The sequence below is a fragment of the Erythrolamprus reginae genome, chromosome 1 (assembly GCF_031021105.1).
Source record: "Erythrolamprus reginae isolate rEryReg1 chromosome 1, rEryReg1.hap1, whole genome shotgun sequence".
Classification (NCBI taxonomy): Eukaryota; Metazoa; Chordata; class Lepidosauria; order Squamata; family Dipsadidae; genus Erythrolamprus; species Erythrolamprus reginae.
Window position 1 is genome coordinate 152,262,866 of NC_091950.1, and position 18,469 is coordinate 152,281,334.

Consider the following 18,469-nt stretch of genomic DNA (forward strand, 5'->3'; position numbering starts at 1 on the left):
TTCTCGTTGAATACTTTGTTCTGTACAAAATTGAATGTGCACAACAGCATGTGAAATGGATTGTCAATCAGTGTTGCTTCCTAAGTGGAAAGTTTGATTTCACAGAAGTTTGATTTACTTGGAGTTATACTGTGTTGTTTAAGTGTTTCCTTTATTTTTATTTTTTGAGCAGTGTACATTTATCTAGAAATGCTGAATAGTAATACATGTAGAAAACATTTTGTATAAACCTTGTCTTCTGAATATGTTACAAAAGGCTTTTACTGAAACTTAAACATCAATTTATTATTTATTACATTTGTAAGGAAGTTTAGGATAATATATAGTGTATATATATTGTATATATATTATTGCAGAAATGTAGGGTTACAATCATATACAAACTTGCTATAGGAAAATCCTGCTAAAAGCAGGATTAAATTCTAAATAAATAGTGCTAAGTTTATTATATGCAAAGAGTTCCATTTTCCCTAATACTTCCAATATTTTTCTTAATACTTTTCTAATATTTCATCATTTCTTTAAGATAAGAAAGATAAAGGAATCAATCAATCAATAATTAGCGCCAAGCGACTCAGTTGGAAAAACACAGAATGTCTCAGTCTGCATTAAATCTCAGTATCATGTAACACATGAGAGTAGTGGAATTTGATAGATTAGTTTTTTAAAATGGCAATATTTTGGAACCTGGATCCCAGCAGTATTGACAATGTTTTTCATTCAAATAAATGAACTTCCATTTACCTTCTTTGAAGTCAGCATTCTTCTTCCTCACTAGCACGCTGAAGTTTTCTGCTGGGTTGACACTTCCAACCTACAAAATACTTCAATAAGTCACACCCTCGGCCCCATCTTTCATACCCTTCTTCCCAATTTTAATGAAATATAAAAGTCAACTCTGATTTTTCTCATTTCTAGCTAAGTATCTTATAAAATGCAATGTCTTGGTCAAAACAGGATTTTAAAGGAACCGCTCTGTAAGATGAACCTACAACATGATGTCATCACCTGAAATTGTCATACTGTTTAAAGATTACCGCAATAAATTTTTATTTTGCTTTCACATGCAATTTTTTCCAAATTTCAAGTTAATTATTAATTCTTACTTATGCTTACTTACAAGTCAAACATATCGGACAAATGGATACAAAATAGTTGCCATCTAATGTTAGAAGGGCAAACATCCATGTGGCTTTCTAGGAATACTTAAAACTCAGAAATTCCAAAACGTGAACTATTACGGGTGAAAAAAAGGCTAAGCCACAGGTGCTCCTATAGCCGTGATGGCAAACCTTTTTTTTTTTGCTCGGGTGCAAAAAGGGTGCCCGTGCACGCAATAGCGCGTGTGAGTGGCCACACCCATAATGCAATGCCCTCCCCCTGCACACAATCCCCTGCATTGCCTCACTGAAGACTCTGGATTTCCGATAGGCCCATTGGTTGGTTTTCGCCCTCCCCAGGCTTCAAGAAAACCTCAGGAGTTTGTGGGTGGCGAAACCTGGGACCAACGGGCATGCACGGAAGGAAAAAAAAAAACACCAAAATTGCGCACTTGCGAGCGTCCCCCTCACAAGATTTTGCCGCATTTTTGCTTCCTGCACATGTGCGGAAGCAAAATTGCATGAGGGAAGTATGTAGAGGCGTGCAGACACGTGCAGAATTAAGAGGATGTGTGCACAGCGCACCGATTTGCAGGTAAGTGCAATGCATCTTTTTGCATTTCTTTATACTGAACAGCATTTGCCACTGTATTTCTTTCTGCTCAGGAAGCATACAACTAATGGCTCTAAATCCACAGAAGGCTGAATTAGTTAAGGCAGTGTTTCCCAAACTTGGCAACTTGAAGCTATTTGGACTTCAACTCCCAGAATTCTGGGAGTTGAAGTCCAAATATCTTCAAGTTGCCAAGGTTGGGAAACACTGAGTTAAGGAACTGGTTTGTGTTCTTGTAAATATGGTATTTTAATCTTTCTTTTTTAAAAAAGAAAACATATACTTAACGAGAGATCATGGTTTCAAAGAATAGGATGTAGTTTGCATGCTTTGTTAATCACGAAATCTGTTGTATTTGAAATCAAAAGTGTGTTCAAAATGCACATTATGAGGAAACCATTCATAGGCTCTTGACTTTATCTAGTTGTGGGCTAATAATTTACAACATTCTTTCAATCATCACACTGGATAACCGTATGGAAAAAAATGAGTGGATATGGCCTGGGAAATAGGCTAACCATCCAGTTCTTGCTACTTACACCTTTAATACAGTTGCCAATCCAAGCTCTTCCACGACAGAATCTTTGCCCAGAATACTTACTGTAATCACGTTGCCCTCAGAGAGGCTTGCAATCCTGAAACTGGCTTCACCTTCTTCTGTTTTTGCCTTTTTAGCATCGGGGCCATCTTCATTACTGGAACAAGAGAAGAAGAGATTCTTCTCAAGATTAATTATGTAGTAATCGCATCTTCCGTGAGAATAGTTTTAGAAGATACGTATTAGGCATTCAAGGTGTCCTTTAATTTCCTTCCAAATTATACTTTGTTTCAGAGATTATTCAGAAAAACAAGGAATCAAATCTGATGAGATGTCCACTTGACACTACCATGTTTCCCTAAAAACAAGACCCTGTCTTATATTTTTTTGCACCCTGAAATAAGCAATTGGCCTTACTGCCATGCACTCAAAAGCCCGATTGGTCTTATTATGAGGGGATGTTTTATTTTGGGGGGAAAAGGATCGCTACAGAACGCTTTTACTGAATATCTGAAAATCAAATACTGTATTATTGTCTTTGTATTTACTAACACAGCCTCCTCTTGACATGTGTATATATGTACTTTAATAGTACTTTGCAATCACATCCGATTCTTTTTTAATGTTTACATTGACATTAGCGATAATGGGAATTTTATATTTAAGGGGAAAATCTATTTACCCTTCTAATATAATTTGCCAGCTCCCATCTTCAAACTGATAGCTACTAAGTACTTCTGTACACAGAAACCCGAAATGTCTTCCAAACCATCTTTCAGATCAGTATACCTAAGAGCTTATTAAAGATCAGTTTGCAGTTGTAGTACTTATGAAAAAAACCTCCCAGTTAAATATACTCTTGTGCTGGATGACCTTCAAGAACGTCCAACTCTGTTTCCTGAAAACAAGCCTTAGGGTTTAGCAAGATGCAATTTTAATGTCATTATCTGTACCTTCCTTCCATTAAATAGAAGAAATGAACATTATGTACACATATCATTATGACAAAAGGCCTGCTTGTGGCTTGGTCTCCTATTTTTTTTTTCTAATACAGGATATGCAGATGGAATACATCCTTTTCATGCCAGATTTTCCTTTCCTGTGAGGAAAAAAATTCCATGTCTCCAGAATGTGTTGATCCTTCATTATTCTTCTGCAACTGGGCTAAACCCCTGAAGGACTATGTAAAAAAATATGCTATAAATTCATTAAAAGCAGCAAGTCCAATTTAGCTCTGAGGAAAAGTGTAATGACACTCTGGATCTCTTTGGAGCAGAGATGGGTATCTTTCTAAAGCTAGGCTATGAATATTTCTACCCTATGTTTAAGTGGGTGAGTGAATTTTCAAAAAAAGAAAAGCACATTAAGTCCTAAACAAACATTAAGATCCTTATTTGAGATGCTATTATTTGTTCATAGGAAAACCTGTACACTGGTGGCTCCCAGTTCGGTCCAGTTCTAAGAACCTGTAATGCCGGCAGTAGGAGGCTCCGCCCACGTGCTCGGGACGCTTCTGGGCATATGCAGATGTGTCACACGCTCGTACGCATAAACACGCACACAAACCAGTAGCAAAGAGTTTTAGAACCCACTACTGTTGTATCCCATGATGCTACTGGCAAATTCTAAAGAGGCTTGACTATTGCTATCTATAAGCTTCTAGACATACAGTACATCAAAGAAATAAAATGCATACGTATAGGACAAATAAAGGATTTGCCATTCTAAAATGTTCAGGGATATTTTTATGTCTTCTTTATTTTCCAGACCAGACCAGACTAGACCTAGAACCAAGTCCAGCCCTGTTCGGCAAGATATTACCAGTGATGGGCCCCATCCGGTATAGATGGGATCGGTGATCCATTAGTGTTTTTTTAATGGGTTCTGGAGGTCGGCCTGGCCGCCTGCACACCTGGCATGCGCAGAAGCAAAAAAAGGGCAAAAATTGCTAAAATCTCACCCGCGCGAGAGTCTTCACACAAGATTTCGCTTCGAGCGTATGTGCAGAAGAGAAATCTCACATGGGAACATATGCACCTGTGTTGGGTGAGCGTGTGAGTGCGCTGGCTTCAGGATCCCAAACCGGGAGGAAAAAGTATGTGGAGCCCTTCACCGGATACTACCACTTGCTATTATTCCACTAAAGAGCTCTAGCAAACATTAAATCTTTAAGGATACAAAAGACAGAAGCTATCTTTAAACAAAATTTGAACATTAAGAGCTTCTTCCCATACCATGTTATTGAGCAAACACATGCAGCCAACTCAGCCATCCAAGAGGCAATGATGTGCCCCCTACAGAAAGAAGTACCAAAGGAGATGAAAAATGACAAACAGCTAAATAACTATTTTTGCAGCGCTGCTCACTCACTTGTCTTTGAAGATGGACTGAGCTGTCTTCTGCTCTTTTATTTTGCCTCCCTCCTTCAAGGGAAAAAGAGCTTTTACTTTCTGAAGTGGAGCCTGGCATTTTTCCGTCACTTCCTGAGGAGCCTCCAACATGTCTATGAGGTGCTTTTCAATGGTGGGCAGAGGTGCATCGGGATGAAAAGCTTTATGTTGCAAGCACTGATGAAAGATCACAAGAAAGTAAGCAATGTCAAATCAGTAAATTAGTGGAGCTATCTATGAATCAGTGTATCTATGACTCATTCAATCAATGAAAGGCTTATTTTGCACTTTTCTTATTACGATGGAAGATCACTTTTCAATAGTAAGATTGCTGTGGAGAACAAATATGAACTTGTCCTTGACTACATTCTGAAAGTAGATGATATTGTATGATGTGATTTGAGATGAAAGGTTTAAAATATTGCAAGCATTCATGGTCACCATTGTCAGCATGTTAACAATCAAATTCTCATTGATAAGAAACATAGAAACATAGAAGACTGACGGCAGAAAAAGACCTCATGGTCCATCTAGTCTGCCCTTATACTATTTCCTTTATTTTATCTTACAATGGATATATGTTTATCCCAGGCATGTTTAAATTCAGTTACTGTGGATTTACCAACCACGTCTGCTGGAAGTTTGTTCCAAGGATCTACTACTCTTTCAGTAAAATAATATTTTCTTATGTTGCTTTTGATCTTTCCCCCAACTAACTTCAGATTGTGTCCCCTTGTTCTTGTGTTCACTTTCCTATTAAAAACACTTCCCTCCTGAACCTTATTTAACCCTTTAACATATTTAAATGTTTCGATCATGTCCCCCCTTTTCCTTCTGTCCCCCAGACTATACAGATTGAGTTCATTAAGTCTTTTCTGATACGTTTTATGCTTAAGACCTTCCACCATTCTTGTAGCCCGTCTTTGGACCCATTCAATTTTGTCAATGTCCGCATTAGATTACCCCAAATTGTGTGGAGCCCTGATAAATGAATACAACTATGGAATAACTTCCCATTGAATACAGAACTTTTCCATTCTTTGTTGACATTCAAGAAAAAAGCTGAAAGAATTTATCTGTTACCTAAAATTTTGTGGAAGTAATATTGAAACACTGGATTGAAACTATAATACAATAATAAAAAAATATTGCTGTATCAGAATTTAGGTCTATCATATATTTCCTGATAACCCAAAAAGGAAATGATTAAAGTCTCTAACATTTAGATTCATTTGTGAAGCCCCCAACTTCTCTATAGTAACTCCCACGAAGCTATCCAGTACTTGCAATACAGAAATGTTAATTTTTCCATGTATCATTTATATTTTCCTAGGAGACTAGAATAAGTAATGAAAGGATATGCATAGGCTAGTCTACTGGGGACCCGGTGGATTAAGCATTGCAGGAGGAAATGCTACATAGCTTATGTGAATTGCTGTAATATGTGCTTCCTGATGTACAAAAATACGTGGAGCATTCTGTCCTCAATGCACATTGCTAATTTGCCAACTACAAGGAATCTGGGGTAATCTGAAAGTATGCTAATAATAATTTATTAAACCTGGATGGCACCCAACCCTCAACGACTCACAACAATCAAAGAATTTAGTATAAAGTCAATAAAACCTAACAGCGCTTTTTACTGCAATAATGAACGTACTTCATTCTTGCATAGAGGAGCTTGTTTCATGCTATGATAGCTTATATTGTTATGAACAGGCATATTAATCTAGATTGGGTAACGACCGATTCCAATAAAATTGTGGCTCCCGCTCTCTTTTTATTTTGGATTATAGATTAACTTGGGTGTTTTGATATATGCAAAGGTGGTCAGAGGGTGTTGATGGGTTTGATGGTTGAGGATATTACTTATGTTCTTATAAATTTTAATTACTTTGCTGAAATTAACATTGTTGTGGTTGTGTATATTATTTACTCATACTATTTTAAACAGAACAGCAATAGCAATAGCATTTAGACTTCTATACCACTTCATAGTGCTTTTATAGCCCCTTCTAAGGCTGTACAGCAGGGGTCCCCAAACTTTTTACACAGGGGGCCAGTCTTCGTGACGTCAAAGCTCCGCCCATGGAATTCCCTATTGGGTTTCCCCACCTTTCCAGCCTCCAGATCGGCCGAAAACAATGACGCCAATCGCAAAAACAGTGCTCCGCCGAGCGGCAGCGCCCAGCTGTAACCTTCTAAAACAGCCAGGTGCTTCTCGGCGGCCTACAGAACCCGAACCCGAACTTCCGGGTTCGGGTTCGGGTTCGGGAGAACACCGAGAAGCCCCCCAGCTGTTTCACAAGGTGACAGCCAGGTGGCGCCGCTTCTCGGGGGCCTCCTGAACCTGAACCCAAAAAGTTCGGGTTCGGGAGAACGCCGAGAAGCCCCCTGGCTGTTTCACAAGGTGACAGCCAGGCGGCGGCGCCCAGCGGAGCGCCATTTTGCGGGGTTTGTAAGCCGAAAAAAGTTTGTAAGAAGAGAAAAAAAATTCCCGAACCCCGGGTTCGTATCACGAGGGGTTTGTATCACGAGGTACCACTGTAATTATTTTGGTCTATTGGGCAATTGGGTTTTTTTTAAAATCTGATTGTTATCAGTTTTTTCAACAGAGTGAGCAGCTCACAAACTCAGCTCTCATTATGGAGCCCAGGAAATGACAGAATCCTTTCCATTAAGCAAGGCGAGCCCAGTGCAATTCCCCACCTTATTGCCCCAAGGCAATAAGGTGGGGAATTCATACAACCATGTTTGGACTGCTGGACAGCTGCTGGCCCCAATAGAGTTTGGCCATGTTATATTGATGGAGTGGGGGAAATCAATCAATTCACACAAGGTGAGCCCAAGTGGTTACATAAACTATCTGGCTGAGAAGAATGAGGAAAGTTTTAGCATCTTACCTGGTACAATCTTTGAAACAGAGGATTTGGTAATTTGCTGGGTTTAAATATATCTTCGCTATCATCTTCACAAACCAAAGACATAGAATCAATCAGGGAGTCAACTGCAGACAGCTGATCCTCTGGATTATCAAATATATATAGAGAGAAATAGTTAATATGATGCAACAGATTTTTCCTGCCATTTTATATATTTATTTACTCAGTGTACACAATCTGTATCTCTGTTCATATTTAACATTTCATAGCATAACAAAAGTAAAAGTAATAAGGGTACAAGATAAAAGCAAAACACTAAAAATGCAAAGAGCACGCAGAAACATCATTGTTTTTTAAAGGCTGGCCTAAAGAGTGATACTACACTTTGACTCATCAGACAGGGTTCTCCAATGTCCCCTTCATGCTACTGGTTTGAAAGTAACGATAGTGGCGGCTGCCAGTGTTTCAGAGAACCAGTTGCAGTGGCAGTGCAAAGTTCCATCCACCTGCCCGGACATCACCATTTTCTTTTTCTTTTCTGCGCATGCGTGAAACCTTTTGCACATGCTCAGAGGGTGAAAAAAACCGTGCACTTTGCAAAACGGCAGGGAAGGTAAGAAGATTTCACCGCTGCTTCAGGTGTGTGAAGCTCAATAAGTTTCAGCAATGGCCAAGCTGTGAGGAGAAATCTGGGAGATAAACTCCACAAACCTAGAGGGGAAGCCTGGTTTTAGGAAATCTATCATGAAAAAGCAGGTATTTTCTTGCTTTCTTTTTTGAGGTGGGTGTGGGTGGGGAAAAAACTCTTCTGGAATATAAGCAGCATTCAACTGCAGCCTCCCCCTCTTCCAGATGCTAACAGATTCAGACTATTGTGTCATCCGTAAACATTGGTATGCAAATTGAAAATTGGTTTTCAATTTTTATCCCTATAACAAAAAGTCTATTGAGTTTGATGGGCTGAGAATGAGTGTATCATAACTGAGCCAAATTGGAGCACTGAGTGGATACTTGAATCTCTGCCTCCCAAGTTCTAGTACAACTCTATTACAGGTAATAAATGGGCAGCATCAAACTACAAAAGCGAAGCACAGAATCATATACAATGAATATAAATAGGCAATTTCTAGCTATCCCTGACATCATCCCTGTTTTGCTTATAAGGCTAAATTGTCTTGGGATTCTCTGCACAAATACTAAAAGACGTTGCTTTGTTTCATCCTATTTTTCTGCCATGTGTGTCTCACTATAGATTGTTTTTAAATACAACTAAAAGAATTATTTTAATGTCTAGCATCTTCAGAAACTTATCTTCATTCTTCTGATCACAGCACTCTCATTTCTCCCATTAGGAAACAGCCTTTCTTTCATCTGACAGATTTTAATCCTAAATATATATTTTAACATTACAGTTTTTTTACTTTAGGAGTGTCATTTACATCAACTATACTTAGGATAAGGAACAATCTTTTTTTTTCCACCTCTTTTATTTTTTTTTCTTTTAAGGTTAAATACAAAAGGAATCTTCTCACCCATCTCCAGCCACTGTTCATCTACAATGCTCCTGCACATTTCTTTGTTGCCTCGGCTGCCCCAGCCTTGTGGCAGCCATGATGGCTGCCTCTTCTCATCGTCATGGATGAGAGGGAAGAAGCCCTGGGTCAAGCAGGGGAGTTGCTGCTCTCTGCGACCTGAGGACACCCCTCTTCACCACCTCTTCAGGGTGACTTTAGTTCCTTTTGGAGCCTTCTAATGGGGAGAACTTGGTGTGGGACCACGGAGACCCACTCCTTTCACCACAACCTCAGCCGGAAGTCCCAGGAAACACACTGTTGGACAGTATATTCTGTACTCTCCCTTTGCTAGATTTGATGACTCCATTTTCATAGCAACTAAAGAATATGTTGGAGTCGAATAAGGGTGAACTACCCTGACTATCCTTAGGCACTTAAGATCCTTAGGCCAAAAACTGGGGAGGATGCTTAAAACTAAACACAAATGTTGGAATGCATATTGAGAAGCCATGCTTTCTAATAAAATAAAGGATCCATACATTATAGACACATGATTCAAAATGCAAGCTCACCTCTCGGGGTACACTTTTTATTATTTTTTAAGGAGGAAAACATGTAGTGCCTCAAATCTTCCATATACGGTAATTGCACATAAGCCAAACACTAGAACAAAATGGAAGAACGTGGCAAGAAAATGCAGTTGGAATAAACGCATGTTGTGGATTTGAAACAACAACAAATAATAGAATTAAACAGAATACTATTTAATTAAAACATTCAATATAGTACAGGAAGGTAAGCTTGATGACTGGCCCATCACTCTCTCTCGGCCCAAGCCACATCACAGTGTTGATATTGTGAGGTAAATAAGAGGAAGGAGCATTAGGTATATGTTTGTGTTATTTATAAAATAAATTTTTATTTATAAAAAACCCCCAGTAATCAAAATATCACCATCATGATCTGGGCTATATTTCTCAGAATTCTATAACCAGTATCAACTACTTTCAATACACAGAGACTTTTCTTCTTGTATTCAATACAATCTTAAATCATTTACTTTCATATATGATACTATGCATCAGAAGGACTTGACATTAGTGACCATGTTAAATAATTTTACTCTAGATGAATCAAGCCTTAGATATTTATACTGACAGAAGCAGTGTTCCTTAGATTTTCTAGAGTATAATTGCATTTGCCTTCTAAATTGCTCCTAAATACATTTTTTTACTTTAGCAAGAATTGGGGCACTATGCTTTAAGATGACAACTGATAGACAAACCTCCCATACAAATGCTGTATTTTTCTGCACTCAGAATTGATTCTCCATTACATATGCTATCATAATTAATACCCATTTGCCATGCATAGCTAATCGCCATTGAAACTCACAGCCTCAATTAACACTAACCTAACTGCTCCTGTGATTATATGATTATGGCTTTCCATCTTCTGCCGCATGAATCCCAGTGGCTGAATAGGTCCCAGAGTTGGCCTTCTCCGGGTCCCGTCGACTAAACAATGTCGTCTGGCGGGGCCTAGGGGAAGAGCCTTCTCTGTGGCGGCCCCGGCCCTCTGGAATCAACTCCCCCGAGATTCAAACTGCCCCCACCCTCCTCACCTTCTGCAAGACCCTGAAGACTTATCTATGTCGCCAGGCATGGGGTAATTAATGTATCCCCTTTTCTGACCATTAAGAGTTATGTGTGGTTGTGACTGTATTGTATTGATTGTTTTTTAATGGTAGCGAGTTTCTAGTCATAGTTTTTAATTATTAGATTTGTATTGTATTGTTCTTTTGCTGTTGTGAGCCGCCCTGAGTCTTTGGAGAGGGGCGGCATACAAGTCTAATAAATTATTATTATTATTATTATTATTATTATTATTAAATCTCAGAAGTCTTTTTAAAAGGTTGCAAAATTCTTATTGATGGACTTGGCTTTTAGACACTACCTGGTGCATCCTTCTCTTTATTAATTATTAGGGTATTTTGCCTTATTTTATTTATTTTATTCATTATGTTTGCTGAACTTTACTTTTATGACTGGTCTTGTGCTATAAATAAAGAAATAAAGTAAAATAAAATAAAATTGCTGTTATGTACTTCCAATTTATTTTAACCAACTTTTAATACGTCCCCCATTGTTAAATGTAAATGCTGCAGAGATGACACAGCAGTACAAATATTTTTGCTGGACTTACCCACTGTATAGTATTATAATAGGATACAAAAATGGCTTCTGTATGAATCATAATGGTTTGCTGACTGAGTCATAATGGCCTGACTCATACATAATGTCAAGCCGTTATGGGTGGGTTCACATGTTGTTCTAACGAAAAAACAATCCTAAAATGAACTATATTATTCTTTAATGACAAATATTATGTGTAACACAAACCTCATAGTGATGCAGAATTTACTTCAATGACACAGCAACTGCATAAAGACCTTTTTAAAATTCCTCGGAAAAATTGATCCAGATTAAAAAGGCTTTAACTATCATACCACTGAGATTTTAAATCTTTTGAAAATATTAAACTGAAATGCTCCGTTCTTTCTGTGATTTATACTATGTAGTTCTAAGGATAGGCGATTGAATAGAATGGAGGAACTGTATCTTCATAAACATTATTGCTCTGAATTATGGGGGCGTTTGCCCAGGTTCGCCTGGTGCACCAGTTGCAGCCCTACCTGGACCTGGAGTCACTACTCACAGTCACTCATGCCCTCAGCACCTCAAGGTTCAACTACTGTAACCTTTTCTACATGGGGCTACCTTTGAAAAGTGTTCAGAAACTTCAGATCTTGCAGAATGCAGCTGCGAGAGCAATCATGAGCTTCTCTAGGTATGCACCTGTTTCACCAACACTCTGCAGTCTGCATTGGTTGCCAATCAGTTTCCGGTCACAATTCAAAGTGTTGGTTATGACCTATAAAGCCCTTCATGGCATCAGACCAGAATATCTCCGGGACTGCCTTCTGCCGCACGAATCACAGCGACCAGTTAGGTCCCACAGAATTGGCCTTCTCCGGGTCCTGTCGACTAAACAATGTCGTTTGGCGGGACCCAGGGGAAGAGCCTTCTCTGTGGCGGCCCCGACCCTCTGGAACCAGCTCCCCCCGGAGATTAGTATTGCCCCCACCCTCCTTGCCTTTCATAAACCTCTTAAAACCCACCTCTGCCACCAGGCATGGGGGAACTGAGATATCTTCCCCAGGCATATATAGCTTACGTATGGTATGTTGTGTGTATGTTTTTTAAATTATGGGTTTTTAGTTTTTTATATATTAGATTTGTATTGTACATTGTTTTCTATTACCGATGTGAGCCACCCCGAGTCTACGGAGAGGGGCGGCATACAAATTTAATTAATAATAATAATAATAATAATAATTAATAAATAATAAATAATAATAAATAATAATAATAATAAATAATTAATAATAAATAATAATAATATTAATAATAATAATAATAATAATAATAATATTCCCATACTCTTCAGTCATCAATATTACCTCATAATCATTCTTAATTAGTGGAAAGGCTGCTCCAACCTGTGGCTGTGATCTCCGATCATAAACATACCGTACTATAGCCACCATGTCCAACTCATTTAAAGCATTGATTAGGGCAGAAAGTGCAACTGCGGCAGCCTGTCCCAAAAAAACAACCCCACAGTTATTTCTAATGTCATTAAAATTTAGCAACTGGAATACTAACAAAGAATCCAAGAAATGAAGAACCTAGAACTAAACTCTTAACTTCTGACTTGAAGCTCAGCTTTGTCTCTTCAAAAGCTTAGCAAACCATTATATGGCACAGTCAAGTCACAAAATCAAGTTTTCAGTTAAGATGCTTCTTTTTAAAACATATTAGCACTCTCTTTCAAATGAAGAGGGAATTATATAGTGCTAAGCAAACATATACAAATGTGGTAATTATTTTCCCAAAGTTGTTTTGGATGAAATGTTAACGAAACAAAAAGGAGTCATATAAAATCCCCTCAGTAAAACATAAATTCAGCCCCATGTCTATTCACCATGTTCCACCATCTATTCACTATTTATTGCATTTCTCAGAAAGAGTAACCTCTTGCACAAATACTCTTTTAGACAGAACTATTCAGTTCAGATGTAAAAAGTATATCTCTTTTTGAGATTGCATATCTAACCTCTCGCTCGCTAACATATCCAATAAATACCCAATATACCCGCCAACAGACCCAATAAATACAAATACTTTCTTGGTGTTATTTGCTTTTGGATTAAAGCTGGGTTGTTTTTTCAACTCCACACTGTTCTAATTATTCCTATAGTAACCAGGCTTTCTTTCATTTTGCAAAACTAAATGGAAAACCGTCAACTCAGCTTTTGTTCAGTAAGCTGACTGTTTAAAGAGGCATGAATAATTTATCCAGTATTAAGCTTAGTTTATCTCACCTCATCATCCTTTGCTGCAAAGACTTTCAGGACTTGGTTCCCCATATATCGGTATGACTGAACCTAGAATGTTTGCAGAAAGTAAGCTATGATATTGAGCTTCTTAATGAAAAAACTGTGTTAAAAAAAAAGACAATCCGGCATTTGAAAGATTAAATGGAACAGTGTATTATATTCATATAGATAGCTTTTTTAAGCAGTTGACTTGACAATAGTTGGTATAGACCTGTGTTTATCAATCTTGGCAGCTAAAAGATGCATGTCCCCTTGATGATGGCTACAGAACTCTGAGCGTTGAAGTCCACAATCTTGAAGTTGCCAAACTTGAGAAATACTGAGGTAGACAGACTGGCAAACTGTTAATTGTAAACTAAGGATGGATAACCCACAGAACCTATTTTTTCAATTTTCAGTGACCCCCCAGAATGAGTGAATCCAAGATGTCGGTCCTACCTATTTTGGGGGTATCCTTTAGCTAGTCCTTTAGACTAGTATATGGAATTAGAGTGTTCCCTCGATTTTCGTGGGGGATGCGTTCCAAGACCGCCCGCGAAAGTCGAATTTCCGCGAAGTAGAGATGCGGAAGTAAATACACCATTTTTGGCTATGAACAGTATCACAAGCCATCCCTTAATACTTTAAATCCCTAAATTACCATTTCCCATTCCCTTAACAACCATTTACTCACCATGTCAAAGGGTTAAATAAGGTTCAGTAGGGAAGTGTTTTTAATAGGAAAGTGAACACAAGAACAAGGGGACACAATCTGAAGTTAGTTGGGGGAAAGATCAAAAGCAACATGAGAAAATATTATTTTACTGAAAGAGTAGTAGATCCTTGGAACAAACTTCCAGCAGACGTGGTTGGTAAATCCACAGTAACTGAATTTAAACATGCCTGGGATAAACATAGATCCATCCTAAGATAAAATACAAAAATAGTATAGGGGCAGACTAGATGGATCATGAGGTCTTTTTCTGCCGTCAATCTTCTATGTTTCTACGTTTCTATTATTACTGGTACTCACCGTTGAATAAGACACTTAGTGATCCTGATACAGTATTTATAAACATAATTATTTATTAACTTTTTTTTTTGCGATAACAATGCTGATTGGCTGAGATTTTGGCCAATCAGCAATGTCAGATGAAAGTTTGGCAATGACATATGACGTCATCAGGTGAGAAATACCGTAGTATAGAAAAAACCCTGCGAAGTATTTTTTAAATTAATATTTGTTTTGAAAAACCATGGTATAGGCTATTCGCTAAGTTCGAACCCGCGAAAATCGAGGGAACACTGTGGTTTAAACAAAATTAACTCTTTCCAAAAAATATTTCTGCAGGAAATTAAAACCGCCAGTTCAGACATAAAAACATTTAGAAATATGATAATGATAATAAGTTGGGGAAAATATCCTGGGAAGCAAGTGAAGTTCCAGGAAAACAAAATAAAGGTAACTTTCTAGAAAGAAACTATGTTCATGAAATATTGATTTTTGGTCCTTCAAAAAACTATTCTCTTTGAAGACCTGTACCACTACACCAGAGCTACCCTATTAGACTCACCAAACTTGCTAGGTACATGATGATTTATATCCAATTAAATACCATGCTGTATCCAATCATATGTGTATTCTAGGTCTGTCTTTGTCTTCACTGCGGTCAATGAACCAATGTGTGCCTCAATATCAAGTGCCCTACTATTTGAATTATGTAAATCTCCTTTTAGGTACATGGTTCTACTACATCAGTCTAAACTAGAGCTAAAAGGAAATAAAAGTACGAGCAGTACAGTCACAATTCAAAGTGTTGGTTATGACCTATAAAGCCCTTCATGGCATCGGACCAGATTATCTCTGGGACCGCCTTCTGCCGCATGAATCCCAGCGACCGGTTAGGTCCCACAGAGTTGGCCTTCTCCGGGTCCCATCGACTAAGCAATGTCATTTGGCAGGAGCCAGGAGAAGAGCCTTCTCTGCGGCAGCCCCAACCCTCTGGAACCAGCTCCCCCCAGATATCAGAGTTGCCCCCACCCTCCTTGCCTTTCGCAAGCTCCTTAAAACACACCTCTGTCGTCAGGCATGGGGCAATTGAAATTTCCCTTCCCCCTAGGCTTATAGAATTTATACATTGTATGTTTGTATGTATGAGTGGTTCTTTAAATTGGGGTTTTTAGATTGTTTTTAATATTAGATTTGTTTACATTGTCTTTTCATATTGTTGTTAGCCGCCCCGAGTCTTCAGAGAGGGGCGGCATACAAATCTAATAAATAAATAAATAATCCAGAAATCTAGTTTTGACCTTCTAGCAGCATCTCCCTAAGGCAGCTGGCAAACCATTAAGCAATTGTGATTGAACCATGCATAATAAAATGGGAGAATGGATTAGGCAAAATGTACACTCATATTCACTCCAAACCAAGGGTGACAAGGTACATTGCACAATCATAGGAATTGATATATTCCTGTCAGTGTTTAATGGCCAGGGCAATAGTTGTAATACTTGTGTGCAAACTCTCAGAAATCATAAAACAGTGAACACGACACAAAACAACAAAACAAAAGACAGCCACGCGAATATCCTATTGGCAAAACCAGCAGAAAGCTAGTTTATGAGCACAACAGTGAGAGAACCAGCAATGCGACAGATGGAACTTGGGTCTCATTCCACATGTGAATCAATCTTCTGGGGTCTGCACTCAAGAGAATGTTTAAGCCCCGTTTAAACAGCAGACCTAGTCATTTTTCAAAACAGCATTAAATCTGTGTTTATAAGAAACACAATAAAATCGTACAAGCACTGTGGGAAGTATCAATCAAGCATTTACATGAGCAAATGTGTAGCAATAGCACTTGGAATTATATACCACTTCAAATTGCTTTTACAGGCCTCTCTCTAAGTGGTTTACAGAGTCAGCATATTGCCCTCAACAATCTGCATCCTCATTTTACCGACTTCCGAAGGATGGAAGGCTGAATTAATTACCTGTGAAAACAGGGATCTGGTCTCTCCTGTAGCCTAAGCCAAAATGGGACAAGTGAGGAACAATCATGGGTATGTTTCGCTTTGTGTGAACTTTTTGTAACAACTTTGGCTGTCTTTTACAAATGCTACACAACGCTAACCTCAAGCAGATTTTTTGGATTTCTGATTTCCTTCATCTTTTTTTATTAGTTTGAATACATTCTTTTACCATTATTTCTATTATGGAAACAGATGGGGCATTTAAACTATGAGCATTGACAAACTGATTCAGTAAAGCCTCTGGGCTTCTCAGATTTCAGCATGCAGTTCTAAGTTTTTTATTATAACATCCACAGAGTTCTAACTGAGACAAAGAGGAGGAGGAGGAGGAGGAGGAGGGGGGGAGGAGGAGGAGGGGGGGGAGGAGGAGGAGGAGGAGGAAAAGGAGGGGGACAACTTCACCATACACAATATACAGTGATCCCCCGATCATTGCGAGGGTTCCGTTCCAGGACCCCTAGCAATGATCGGGTTTTCGCGAAGTAGCGCTGCGGAAGTAAAAACACCATCTGCGCATGTGCAGATGGTGTTTTTACTTCCGCCACAGCAGCGAGGAGCCGAAGATTGGGGTTTCCCCGCCGCCCACGCAAACTCCTCGCTGCTGCCGTGCCCGCCGCTCGCCCGCCCTGAAAGGGAAAGCCCCCCCAGACCGGCTCCGATCCCCCCAGGCCGGCTCCGATCCCCCAGGCCGGCTCCGATCGTTTTAAAACAGGCGCGCCGCTTCTCCGCTGACTCCTGGCGAACTTCCCCGCTTTAGGAGTCAGCGGAGAAGAGGCGCGCCTGTTTTAAAACGATCGGAGCCGGCCTGGGGGGGCTTTCCAGCAACCCCCGAGCCCGGGTTGGGGGCTCGGGGGTTGCTGGAAAGCCCCCCCAGGCTGGCTCCGATCTTTTAAAACAGGCACGCGGCTTCTCCGCTGACTCCTGGCGAACTTCCCGGGCGAAGGGCGAACGAGCGGCGAACGGCGGGCGAAGGGCGGGTGGCCGGGCGAAGGGCGGGCGAGCGGCGAATGGTGGGTGGCCGGGCGAAGGGCGGGCGAGCGGGTGCTGGGGGGGGCTTCGCCCTCCCGCCAGCAAGAGGGGGAAGACCCAGGGAAGCCGCCCAGCAGCTGATCTGCCCGGCGCCATCTACGCATGCGTGCCCATAGAAAAAAGGGCACGCATGCGCAGATGGTGTTTTGACTTCCGGGTTGAAAAATCGCAAATTAGCCTGTTCGCAAAGGTCGGGAACGCAATAACCGGGGGATCACTGTATACGGAAGGAGAACATATCACATCATTATAATTACAAACCAATTTGAAAACACTATTTCTGTCACAAATTAGTAGTCAGATAATTTGCAACTCATCTGTAGCAATCCATCTGGCCTGTTTAAATATGCAACTGGATAACACCTGAATTTTGGACACACCAGAGAAGATCGGCAAAATCCCAAAACAGCAAAGCATTTCCCATCCGTCTTATATTTCATCTGTTCCTCGTCCACTTTAGAGAAAGGAATGATGTCACTCCCATACCTGAATCCTACAAAATTAAAGAATGATTTTCGATGTTAGTGGATATTTGTTTAAGAAAACTTAAAATAGGCAGTAAGAGTGGATAATATGGTAAATATCTAAAGACAATTTATTTTCTATTATTTCACAATTACTTTTATATAGACCCAGTGGCCTCAATCAAAATTATTTTCACTGAGGTGCAAGTTTGACACCAAGTTATTGCATCTTGAAGTATTTAGGGAACTAGGAAGAAGACTGCCTTATACAAATGGTCTATTACACAATGGTTTTGGTGGTTGATGATTTTGAAGCATTTGATAAGCTTTCTGTATGTTTAATTATGGACATGTCTCCCATTTTTAATTCGCTCCTTCCTGGAATGCATATTACATTAACCTATTCTCTCACATATCATACATCTGCTCTCTTTGACTTACTATATTTCATCCTAATGTTTATGC

The 18,469-nt window shown here is 39.5% G+C and overlaps 1 protein-coding gene across 1 annotated transcript in view; it reads right to left on the reverse strand.

Annotated features, from left to right (window-relative positions):
- XRCC5 (X-ray repair cross complementing 5) overlaps nucleotides 1–18,469 on the reverse strand; it is a 99,421-nt gene that overhangs the window by 45,369 nt on the left and 35,583 nt on the right. Inside the window, exons 9-16 of the mRNA XM_070729829.1 lie at nucleotides 17,921–18,033; nucleotides 13,485–13,547; nucleotides 12,561–12,698; nucleotides 9,610–9,700; nucleotides 7,545–7,666; nucleotides 4,622–4,818; nucleotides 2,315–2,408; nucleotides 745–814 (exon numbers count right to left, since the gene is read on the reverse strand). Coding sequence (XP_070585930.1) covers nucleotides 745–814; nucleotides 2,315–2,408; nucleotides 4,622–4,818; nucleotides 7,545–7,666; nucleotides 9,610–9,700; nucleotides 12,561–12,698; nucleotides 13,485–13,547; nucleotides 17,921–18,033 — 888 coding nt within the window. The remainder of the gene's footprint in view (nucleotides 1–744; nucleotides 815–2,314; nucleotides 2,409–4,621; nucleotides 4,819–7,544; nucleotides 7,667–9,609; nucleotides 9,701–12,560; nucleotides 12,699–13,484; nucleotides 13,548–17,920; nucleotides 18,034–18,469) is intronic.